The sequence below is a fragment of the Scyliorhinus torazame genome, chromosome 6 (assembly GCF_047496885.1).
Source record: "Scyliorhinus torazame isolate Kashiwa2021f chromosome 6, sScyTor2.1, whole genome shotgun sequence".
Lineage (NCBI taxonomy): Eukaryota > Metazoa > Chordata > Chondrichthyes > Carcharhiniformes > Scyliorhinidae > Scyliorhinus > Scyliorhinus torazame.
In genome coordinates this window covers 298,622,914-298,635,494 of record NC_092712.1, presented here as the reverse complement: position 1 = coordinate 298,635,494, position 12,581 = coordinate 298,622,914, and the positions used below count along the sequence as shown (strand labels likewise).

At 44.5% G+C, this 12,581-nt stretch overlaps 1 protein-coding gene across 16 annotated transcripts in view; it reads right to left on the bottom strand.

Annotated features, from left to right (window-relative positions):
- Positions 1 to 12,373, bottom strand: part of fhod3b (formin homology 2 domain containing 3b) — a 742,093-nt gene extending 729,720 nt beyond the window's left edge. For 7 of the 16 annotated variants that reach the window (XM_072509901.1, XM_072509903.1, XM_072509904.1 and 4 more), the window contains exon 1: positions 11,938 to 12,371. In XM_072509901.1, the coding sequence (XP_072366002.1) occupies positions 11,938 to 12,102 (165 nt within the window). In that variant the 5' untranslated portion in view covers positions 12,103 to 12,371. Of the gene's footprint in view, positions 1 to 11,937 lie in introns of all 16 variants that reach the window. The other 9 variants (XM_072509895.1, XM_072509911.1, XM_072509899.1 and 6 more) reach the window with 3 other exon arrangements.
- Between the last annotated feature and the right edge of the window lie 208 nt (positions 12,374 to 12,581).

The following is a 12,581-nucleotide window of genomic DNA, read 5'->3' as shown; positions in this document are numbered from 1 at the left end:
CATAATGAAGGAGGCTAGCCCACTACGTCACCATCTCAGGTGAAAGAGAGATCGGAGAATACCAACTTTGGCAGGGTTCTCTGCCCATCGGGATCACACACTCCCCAAAAGACCTTACCCCCACCCCACTTCTCCCCAGCCCCAAAACCTGAACCCCACTCATGTCCGTCCTTCCCTTGGCTCCTCTCTCCCTCGTGAACCCATGTCTTGCTTCTATGTCCAGTAACCATGGATCTTCACAGAGGTGCTTGCAGATCCAGCAGTGGTCACTGCAGACTCCTGGGGCTGCAGGGATTACTCGGTTGTCAGTCCATCAGATTGGCCAGTCACCAGAGTATGGAACTTCCTTTCTCAGGAGGTGGAAGTCCTACAATTGCCTCCTCAAGGTCACCCCTAGCATAGAATCATTGTGGGGCAGCCTTTTTTGAAGTAGGTCAGCTCGTGACCAACCTTTCTACCAAGGAGCAAAGAATGTGCGCATCCCTGACATTTTGAAGTCCATTATAAAAGACTTAATAGCAGAACACTTGAAAAACAGTGACAGGAAAAGACAGTCAGTATGGATTTGCGAAAGGAAAATCACGTGCTTGACAAATCGACTGAAGATGTCCCGAGAAGAGATGATGAAGGGGAGCTTGTGGTTTATTTGGACTTTCGAAAGGCTTTCAATGTTAAGTAATGGGTTAAGAGACATTGCAATTAGTTGTCTCATTTATGTTAAGTATCCAATGATTGACACGGATATGTAAAGGGGCTTCAGGTGGCCCTTGTGCCAGGTGATGTGTTGTTAGAGTTTTGTGCAGAGGCTGTGGAAGTGAAATAAATGGTGTTTGGTGGAAAGGAACAGGACTTTTGACTTCATACAATGGTAACTAAAAAGTAGAACAATGGTAGTAGAGAATGGTTGCTGTGCAAATGTGAAGGTTTGAAAGCTACAACTTTTCCTGATCAAACCAAGTAGTGAATGAGAAGGAAAAAAAAGATACATGGCTGAACCCAGTATAAAGATGGCTGGATAGGACTATCCCCCCGTATTTTCTGAAAGGGAATCGTACGACCAATGGAGAAGTGCAGTAGTTATGTGGACTAAGGTAACTGCCTTGGGAAAGAGAAAACAAGGTATGGCATTGGCTCTTTCTCTACCTTACGACAGTAAAATCCGAAACAAAGTGCTTTCTGAGCTGGAATTGGAAGAGTTAGACTCAGAAGGTCTGGAGACTCTATTATAATATATGGATAAGATTTACAAGAAAGATGACTTGTTAAGTGCGTATGAAGCATGGTCGGAATTTGATAAGTTCCGGAAAATAGAGGAATTCTCCATGGAAGACTATATAATGGAATTTGGCAGACTATATAAAAGGCTGCAGAAACACAATCTGGAATTTCCACAGTCTGTGTTGGCCTTTAAATTACTTGACTGTGCTAGAGTCAGCAACATGGATAGGCTCCTGGTTTTGACAGCAGTTCAGTTTACAGATGAGGATACCTTATTCGATCAGATGACAAAAAGCTTTAAAGAAGTTTCTGGGGAAACATTCGATTCCGATGGCTCTGATGACTCAAATAGGTCAGTCTGCTATAAAGCAGAACATGGAAGATACACTACTAACAGGATGGCGAAATTGTACAGCTACGAACAGGGCCCAAGACTATAGAAGGAGATCGAGACAAGGAAATTATGAAGACAGAAACCCAGTTAGAACTTACAATAGGAAGATGAACCCCAGAAATGCACGGGGCATGATAAATTGATGTTTTCGATGTGACTGCCAATACCATTATGTCTTCAACTGTCCAAAACGTTATGATAGAGTGTTTGAAACGACACATGACACGGAAGAGTCAGAAGAGGAAAAAGATAGTGTTCAGAGAGAAGACATTGTCCTATTAACAAGCAGTTTTACGCCAGTAATGAGGGTGTTGGTTGCAGAATCCTTCAATTGTGCTGTATTGGACAGTGGCTGCACATCTACTGCGTGTGGAATTGACTGGTTAAAATGTTACCTGGACTCCTTGAATGCTGAAAGTCGTGACAAGGTTAAGGAATTTGAAAGTTCCACAAGTTTCAGGTTTGGGGATGATAATACTCTGAAGTCGCTGAAAAGAGTGGTGATCCCTTGCAATATTGCCAGAGTGAATCATTTCATTAGCACGGATGTTGTATCAAGTGCGATACCGTTGCTTCTGAGCAGACCGTCGATGAAGAAAGCACACATGAAACTAGATATGGAACAGGATAAGGCAACAGTTTTTGGAAAGACAGTGGACTTACAATTTACACAGTCGGGACACTATTGTATTCCATTACTGACAAATAATATTTCAAGTAGAGTGGCTAAGGATGTGTTAATGGCAATTCAAAATGGGACTGCGCTGATAAAAAGCTTGTTGTATTAAAACTGCATAGGCAATTTGCACATCCGTCTCCTCGGAGGCTGAAAAATGTATTAAAGGATGCAGGGGTAAGAGATGAAAACTATACTAAACCGATAGAACAGGTTAGTGATTGCTGTGAAGTTTGTAGGAAGTACAGAAGGACACCAGCACGACTGATAGTAGCCCTACCTTTGGCCAGGGATTTTAACGACATTGTGGCTGTGGACCTTAAGGTCTGGGATAAGGCCATTTTTCTGAAAGGACAACTACCAAAAGTTGGTACAAAGGTGACATACTTGCCTGAAGGGTCTAGTCAATGGAAGGATGCAACTGTTATTAGAGCAGGGAAGGCGACTGGAAAGTATAAACATTGGTTGAATGTACAGCATTCAGTGGACGGAGTTAAGACAATGGATTGGGAACACGAAGTTCAAAAATGGAGGTCACAGAAACGCAGTACCAGTTCAGATAGTACATCGGTTAGTGAACAGGTCCGCAGGAAAAGGACCAGAATTTTGAAAGGACATCCCACAGCAGAAAGGAAAAATCAAGCAGTAGCAGTATAGAACAAGTTACCAGGCGGGAGAGGGGACATAGTTTATCAAGGTCTCGGAACAAGAGTAAGACTACGAATACTAATAGGAGTAGAAGCCTACATGCACGTGAGATTTTGGTGGCTTCCAATAAATTATATGAAAAGTTATCAAAGATGCTAAACAGCAAGAACTGCATAGTTGGAGTGAATTTGGGGTATACACGGAAGTGCCGGATAGGGGACAAAGAGCTATATCCCACAGATGGATTTGCACGGAAAAGGTTCTTCCGGATGGAACTTATAAGGCAAAGGCCAGGCTTGTGGCAAGGGGATTTGAAGAAAGCTTAGAAGATCAGGATTTAAGGGTAGATTCACCTACAGCAGGAAAGGTTAATTTTAAAGATCTTCTTTTAGCCACAAAGGCATGGGAATGCAAATCGATAGATATGAAAGCTGCCTTCTCGCAGGGGCATCAGCTCCAGAGAGACATTTTTCTCCGTCCTCCTAAAGAAGCAGCTAATGCAGAAGGGGTACTCTGGAAGTTGAACAAATGTGTATGTGGTTTAAATGTTGCATCTAGAATCTGGTATTTTTCGGTAAGGTCAGTTTTATTAAAGTTAGGCTGTTACCAGTTGAAAGTAGATCCGGTAATGTTTTACTGGCACTATAAAGGGAACCTTTCTGGCATCTTTATGATGCAAGTCAAATAATTTTTGTGGGGTGGGACTAGTGGTTCTGAAGCTTTTGTAATCTCTGGTTTTGAGGAAAGAATTCAGGGTCGGAAGTCAGGCTTCTGGTGCATTTAAATATATTGGACTGGAAATCGGACAGACTAAGTTAGGGGCAACTTTACGTCAGCAATCTTATTTGGAAAGCATCAGCCCAATAGCAATTAGTCGTGGCCGGGTTTTCACAAAAAGATGCAAGGTTTCAAAGATGGAAAAAGAGCAACTGCAAAGTTTAATGATGCAATGAATTGGTTAGGTAGACAGACTAGACCGGACGTGAGTTTTGATGTTTTAGAGTGGAGTACAAAAATGAATGATCCCAAAGTGGAAGACATAATAAGAACAAATAAAGCGTTTGGCCAAACTAAAAATGCAGGAGTGTGTTTTGAGTTTCCCGGTTTTAGGTGACCGTCGGCACTTGAAATTCATAGTTTATAGTGATGCGTCCTATGCAAATCAAGCACAGGAGGTTTTATAATTTTCCTCTTGGCGAACAATGATAAATGTTGTCCTCTTGTGTGGGAAACAAAGAAAATAAGGAAAGTGGCCGAAAGCACTTTGGCTGCTGAGACGCAAAGCTTTGTAGAGACGGTGTATGTGGCCTTTTACCTATCTCCGATATTGACAGAAATGTAACTATTGGATACTGTTAATTAAGGGCACCTGTTTCTGTGACTTTTTTTTCAAAAATAAACATTTGAGAAAAAAAGGGGGGAAATCACATGTGTTTTTGAGTTTCTTTAAATTTTGTTTTCACCTAATTATTTTTTTCTCCAAGGGGAGACTGTTAAGTAATGGGTTAAGAGACATTGCAATTAGTTGTCTTATTTATGTTAAGTATCCAATGATTGACACTGATATGTAAAGGGGCTTCAGGTGGTCCTTGTGTCAGGTGGTGAGTTGTTAAGAGTTTTGTGCAGAGGCTGTGGAAGTGAAATAAATGGTGTTTGGTGAAAAGGAACAGGACTTTTGACTCTTCATACAACGGTAACTAAAACGTATAACATTCAACAAGATCCTTAACATGCAAGGGATTGGGGGGGGTAGTGTATTGAGTTGGATAGAAAACTGGTTGGCAGACAAGAAACAAAGAGTAGATATAAATGAGTCTTATAATTTCTCCAATTTGCAGATGAGGGAAATGGTTCGTTAGCCTTCAGTGAGAGGATTAGAGTACAAGAACAGGATGTCTTGCTGTAATTATACAGGGCCTTGGCGAGACCACACCTGGAATATTGCGTGCAGTTTGGGTCTCCTTATTGGTGGAAGGATGTTCTTTCTCTGGAGGGAATGCAGCGAACGTTTGCAAGATGATTCCTGGAATGGTGATACTGGCATACAAGGAGAACGTGTCTGTTCGGATTGCATTCACTAAGAGTTTAGAAGAATGAGAGGGGTTTCTCAGAAACCTATAAAAATTCTGATCTATAAAGTTCTAACAGGACTAGATGGTGTTGTGTTCTATGACCTTGTCATTGCAATGATGCACACAGAACTGCTGGTGACTTAACTAGACTGATGTTTTATTGATGAACACGTGGAAAAACAAACAGAATACTATACAGACTAGGCTACTGGAATTCTCTGGGAGCTCACGCTGTGATTTTCCTGTTGTATGCCTTACTACCAATTGGTGATAGTTGGATGTCACATGACTGATGTCTGACGCCACTATCTGGCTGGAGGTCGCATTGCTAAATATATACAATATTATTCACAGGCATATCACCACAGACAGAATTTATGCAGGAAGGTTGTTCCCAATGGCAGGGGTGTCCAGAACCAGGGGTCACAGTCGACAGATACAGGGTAAACCATTTAGGACTGAGGAGGAGGAGAAATTCCTTCACCCAGAAACTGGTGAGCTTGTAGAAATTGCTACCAACAGAAAGAAGTTGAGGCCAAAAGAGCTGATGTTTTCAAGGAGTCAGATATAGCTCTTGGGGTTAAAGGAATCAAGTGATATTGGAAGGGGATTTTAAAAAAACCACAGGAACAGGTTACGGAGTTGGATGATCAGCCACGATCATAATGAATGGTGGAGCAGGCTCAAACTGCAATCCTATTTGCTCCATTGGAATAATTAATTCAAAGGATATCATATTCAGACCCCTTTGTCAACAACCAATTCCCTGAAAAAGAACTCACCTTACAAGCAATACATCAAAACGTTAATTGCAAAACAAAATGCTGCAGCAACTAGCAACCCCAGTCCTGATCAGTGACCTTTTCCCTCCTCTCTTCTCCCCCCCGCACCCCCCCCCCCCCCCATGCTTTTACTGCGAATACAAGGAAGTCATGAGAATAAGATTAATGGTCCAGTGAGAGCAGCCCCCTCACATTGAAAATTAGCCTGCTATCATTCAACATCAGTGTTCTCAAAAAGAAAAATGGCTACATAAACAACGGATGAATAATGTGGGGGCAGAAAGCGAGGAAAACCCACAAGGAGTCAACACTTTGGGTGGTGGCAGGTTGCAGATTATAACCACAATGACTGAATGTGCTCGAGTTACTTGATGTGGCATTAATCAGTGCAAGGCTGGACTTTTAGATGGTGGGTGTTATATTGTCGTCGCGCATTTCAATGTAGGGAGGACATGTGGAATGCAGACTGACATTTTCCTCCGTCCCATCACAATTATAAAATTACACACACACACGCATGTAGAGAAAACATATAGAAGCTCTTTCACCACTAAACTATCTGCTGCCCTCCTCCAGATTTCCTTGTCCAAACAACCTCATCTCTCAACATATATTATGTGCTTCAGGCATCAGGGGTGATCTCTGACCCAATTGTTTTAAGAAGTGCTGTCCAATATTAAAGCCAGTGACAAGAGCTAACACAAATACCTTTAATGAGCCCTCCTCCTCTCTGCAAAACAATCCTATTTGCAGTAGCTCCTGTAGCAACAGCCCCAGCCTCTTCCAGTATTGCTGGCCCACCTCCCTCAACATGAAGACTGTGCCTTTCCAAAGCTTTCTGCCCGTCAACATCCCTGATGAGATGATTATTTTGTACAGGATAGTGCTATTTTGGTGCGGTGACGCAGTGGTTAGCATTGCGGTCTCAGCGCCAGGGACACAGGTTCGATCCCGGCCCACTGTGTGTGCAGTTGGCACATTCTCCCAGTGTCTGCGTGGGTTTCACCCCCACAACCCAAAGATGTGCAGGGTGGATGGAATGGCCACGCTAAATTGCCCCTTCATTGGAAAAAAAATTTGGGTATTTTAAATTTTAAAGTAGTGCTATTTCAAGTGAAATCTAATTTCAATGAAGGCAACATCAAGTAAATCAAAGTTCAAAATCCTGATCTGTTACATTCTCCCCAGATATTTCTGATCCGTACAATTCCGCAGCGTAATTGAGTTCCCCCCAACTGCCTCCCGTTTTCTGTTCAAGGGCCTGAATCATGTGTAATTTTACAGCTCCCAGCACCTCTCTGGCACCAGTCTTAGTTCATTATGTGAAAGTGTGTCCAGAGTGTTAGTAAGAGTCATGTGCAAAATGCATCACACATTATTGCAATACTGGCCTAAATCAACATGCTCTTGGCAAAAGGAGGCTCATTGGTCACGACTTGAGGTTAAACCCCACCCCGATGATATTCCATTCTCCATGCAGTCAGATGACAAGCCAATTCAGCATCGTACAGCCATTAAATCGGATTTTTCTTTGCTTAATAGTACTTCACAACACTGGATCTTTATTCACCAAGTCACCATTTGTCATTTGAATGACATCTTTTGTCATTTGAATGACATCTATAAAATTAAACGAATGTAAAGCAGGCTGCTGACCCAATACCGTCCATTTTACCCGACTCTACTCTTCCAGCTGTTGCAGAATTCCGCAGCCTGTATCCTATCCTGTGCTAAGTGCGGCTCAACCTGCATCCTGGTCTCAAATCTCTCACTTAAGTTTCTGCGTCTTTAATTCAGGCTAACCTCCTCCAACACCCTCCATCATAGCTTTGTCTCCCTAGCTTCTTACACTCTCCCAAACCTTCCCTTTACCCCCAAATGGCATCTATGCTTCAGAAACCCCCAAGGCCAAGTCTGAAGTCTCCCTAAAAATTCTCCTGCCTTGATGCTCTTAAGACTCACTAAAAATCCACGTCGAAGAAAGCATCGGCTACCCCCAATGTCAACTTCGTTGGACCAGTGTCTTCCCCACCTGTCGCACTAAAACATCATGAGAAAGAGAAGAGTGAGCTGACACATTTGGCGAAACAAGACAAAGGAATAAACAATTAATTGAGAGAATACCGAGGTGTAGAGGAAGTGAGTGAATGCCACTGATCCCCAAAAGGTTGCAGGACAGGTCAATAAGAGATGGTTACAAAGGCACATCGGGGCAGCACGGTAGCACAGTGGTTAGCACTGTTGCTTCACAGCGCCAGGGTCCCAGGTTAGATTCCTAACTTGGGTCACTGTCTGTGCAGAGTCTGTACGTTCTCCTAGTGTGTGCGTGGGTTTCCTCTGGGTGCTCCGGTTTCCTCCCACAGTCCAAAGATGTGCAGGTTAGGTGGATTCGCTATGCTAAATTGCCCCTTTCCAAAAAGGTTGGGTGGGGGTGCTCTTTCCAAGGGCCGGTTGATAAGCTGAATGGCCTCCTTCTGCACTGTAAATTCTATGATTCTGTGATATCGAATCCTTTCCTTTATTAGTCGAGGGCCCACCACCGATTCTCCCATGAGAATGACTGACCACTTGTGCCCACCATCTCACATTTGTGATCTTGTACCTCCTGCCCATCTGCAAGTCACAACCTCATTGAAAGCAATGCTATCAAAATGCCCCAAAAGTAAAAAAAGAAAATTGCATGCAATGATGTTGACATCAATTTGTCAACAATAGTGAGCCAAGCAAAAGGACCCAGGTTCCATTCCTCTTTTGTGTAGAGTCGGAATCTCAACAAAGGTGGGAGAGCCACAATTAGCCTTAGCACCTCAAGTTAGGATGGGAAAAGATCCTTTACTCAATAACCCTGCAGTAACTTTTGAACGGTGCACGCACAAATTGATGAGAGAATGGGCTTTTATTAATTTCAATATCTTCTCCAGACAATATTTATTCTGTAGGGTCACTGAATGAATGGCCATTTCAGCAAGGTACTGCATAACCTAATGAAACTACAACAAATTTCTGAAAGATGGACTTCAGGAAATTCAATGAGAAAAGTCAAGCCGACAGTTTTAATAAAGGGCTTTCAGTACAGCTATGTATGCTGGGATAGCCAAACCTCCATAAGAATTCTTGTTTTCTCACTTTTATAACAAGTACAAAAGCAATGGACAGAGATGCCCACATCTTAAAAACAGCTCTACTTTGACGAATAACAAACTCTGAACAAAGATCTGCTGCTTCCAAATGCAATTTTTAGCTATTTGAATTGCGAAGACGATTTCAAAATCTGGATGGCAATACAGGTCTATTTGAGCTTTAAAAAAGTTCCCTCCAAAAGAACAAAATTCTTAGATGTGCGTTTCACCAGCATAGCTGCATTTATTGACTATCCCCAGATGTCCCAAGGCGGTTCCTTTGCCTTAGAACTGTTCCAATCTTGTATGGACCATCCATGGGTTCCAGGGCAGTGTTGGGTAGCAAATTTCTAAATCACAGCCAATACCCCTCCTTTGCACTGTGAGCTACCCCAAAACATCTCCAAATGATAGCAGACTCCTCTCAGCTCATTTTCTACAATACATGCTGAGTGGAGATACTTAATGTGGGTAGGGAGCATGTAATTGAATATCTCATACCTATGGCTTTTAATTTACATAGTATGCTTAACAAGTCCCAAGTTGTGGCATAGTGGTTAGCACTGCTGCCTCAAGGCACTGAGGACCTGGGTTCGATCCCAGCCCTGGGTCACTGCCCGTGTGGAAGCTTGCACATTATCTCAGTGTCTGCGTGGGTCTCGCCTCCACAACCAAAAGATGTGCGGTGTGGGTGGAGTGGCCGTGCTAAATTTGAGGGGGCCGGTATCATAGTGGTTAGCACTGTTGCTTCATAGTGCCAAGGACCTGGGTTCGATTCCCGGCTTGGGTTACTGTTGTGTGGAGTTTGCACGTTCTCCCTGGGTGTCTGCTTGGGTTTCCTCCGGATGCTCCGGTTTCCTCCCACAAAGTCCCGAAAGACGTGCTATTAGGGGAATTGAACATTCTGAATTCTTCCTCAGTGTACTCGAACTGGTGCCAGAGTGTGCCGACCAGGGGATTTTCACAGTAACTTCATTGCAGTGTTAATGTAAGCCTACTTGTGACACTAATAACGATAATTTTCCATTAATTGGTAAAATTAAAAACAAGTTCCAAGTCATTTCAGTCAGGGGCAGATGAAATAAAATACATTAAAACGGAAAAAAACAGATGGGTAACCAAAAGAAGCTGGTTTTAAGGTAGTGTCTTAAAAGGAGGGGTCTTGTAATGATGGGATGAGGTGGGAAAATATACAAAGGACTGGAGTCAGAGGAACAATGTTTGTAGAACAGGGTACAAAGGCATAAAAGTTAAACATGCTTGTAACTGCATCATAGAATGAAAAGCACAGGAACAGGCCCTTCAGCCCTCCAAGCCTGTACTGGTTGTGATACCACCCTTGGCCAAAACCCTCAAGAAATAATGCCTTTCTGGATCACTCATGTGGCCAAATGCAGACAATTCTTCAGACCCGCAACCACATCGGACCCTTAACAATGAGGGCAAGTGCCTGACACACAATCCAAGACCAACATAATGCCCTCATGACCCCATGGCAGAATATTTTGTAGTTATTTTCTCCTTGTAAACAAAGCACACTTCCATGTCGACCGAGGTGACAAGCCTTCACAAGTTAATTGCAGCAAGTTTGCATCAAGAGTACTATCCCTTCACTCAAGAGGATCCTGAGTAGATAACCTGGAGCACTCACATAATGTTGCAAATGGGAAGAAGAATTAAAGGCCTTTTGAAAGATGTATTTCTGTTGGCTAAAACCTGGAGCACTCACAATGTTACAAATGGGAAGAAGAATTAAAGGCCTTTTGAAAGATGTATTTGTGTTGGCTAGGTGTGAAACAATGCTGACAGCACACATTGTATTCCCCGACTCTGGGCGTGCAGCCTCAGAGGGCGTTCAGCGCCTGTTTAAATGGATACTGGAACAATGCATGCCATGATTGCCACTTCAAGGGTCACAATACATATTGAAACAACAATCTGGCAGATTTAGTGACTGAGTTTCGAGAATGAAAAAAAACCAAGGGGATGTTTTCCTCGTTACCTGCACCCATTGGAGGTTGGGAACGTGTGGTTGTACAAGTATGAGATGTCAACTAGCATGCAAGCTAAAAATAGTCATTGCTCAGATTGAACCAAACTCAGTCATATGGAACGACCACGTTGGTTGACAATTCGGGACATTGGTGAGAAAGTCGGAATCATATTGGGGGGAGCGGCTGGGGAGGTCGGCAGTACTAACTCAGGGAAACGTGATAGGGATTAGAAGAGACCGCGATCATACTTAATTAAGACGTGGAAACGTAATTAAAACAGTGGAGCAACTACAACCTGGTCCTGGGGCTGGGGCATCATTTAACAAAAACATTTGAGAGAGGAGGAGCTCCTTCCCTCCCCACTCATACAGTCAGGGCAATGCACGCCTTCATGCACAGCTCCCCATGTTACACCCCCAAGGTAGTCCTCTAGGAAGCAGCCAGGTACCTATGCAATATACCCCCTCCCCCTCCCCTAACACACACACACACTGCCCGAGCTGCAACACCCTCCCCCCACCCCACCAGGGGGCCGGCACCCGCACTGCGGTACCCCCGAAGCTTGGAGTTCCACACCAACAGACGGACCAATACCAGGTTCCCAGTCTTCAGGCGACACGAGACTCGGCAGGTATCGCCCCCACCCCCTCCGCCAGCCAAAACAATAAGTCCATTCCCGGAGAGACAGCACCCCAACACAACTAACCGATTACATCAAGTTGCACCCTCTCCACACAGTTAACGGATCAATATCACCCCTCACACCTAATCAATTACAGCCCCCTCCCCATGTTACACCCCCAACTACAGCTCCCTCCCCATGTTACATCCCCCAACTGATCAATTACAGCCCCCTGCCCATGTTACACCCGCCAACTAATCAATTACAGCCCCACCCGCTAATCAATTATTGCCCCACCACCCCTGCCCCATGTTCCACACAAACAGGACTGATCAATAACTCCCAGCTCCTCGGACAAGCGGAGCCTTTCTCCCCGGCTGACCGGTCGGGTCTGTGGCCCCGGTGTCCTTACCTTGTGCGGAGCCTGGAGCAGTCGGTGCAGTCCCGCGATCTGATTGATGAGCGCGATGTCCTCTCGGAAAGTGTAGAGCGGGGGCCGGGTGGGCTCCGGGAAGTTGGTGCTGTTGAACGGATCGGTGTCGTCGAGGAACTGGACCCTGCAGACCAAGGTGGCCATGGCCTGTCCATAAACAGAGAGAGAGAGAGAGAGAGGAGCCGGTTACACAGACGCTGCTGCCAGCCCCTACTGCAGTCTGCAGGACGATTCCCTTAGCTCCTGGGCAAGCTGCAGATTCTTCAGCTCTCGCTTTAGCTGCTGTTTCTCAGATCCAGAGAGAGAGAGACGGGTGAAGAGCCCCCCCCCCCATCCATCCATCACCCCCCTCTCTCTGCAGGAGAGCACAGAAGCGGCTCCTGCACCGTCTGCCCAAACACTGGTACCGACTGTCCAGCGCCCCCAGCTGTTAAACTCAGAGAGACTCGGGAGAGAGTCTTAGAGCCTCCGCCACATTGATCCAAGTTAATGAACTAAAACCGGCTCCGAGTTCGCATTGCTACCTTCCGCGGTCTATGGGCCCCACCATTTGTCCTGATCCCTTAAAAGGATGGTCTTCATTCGCTAACCCCCAAAACATTACACAAAAGACCAATTCTGCA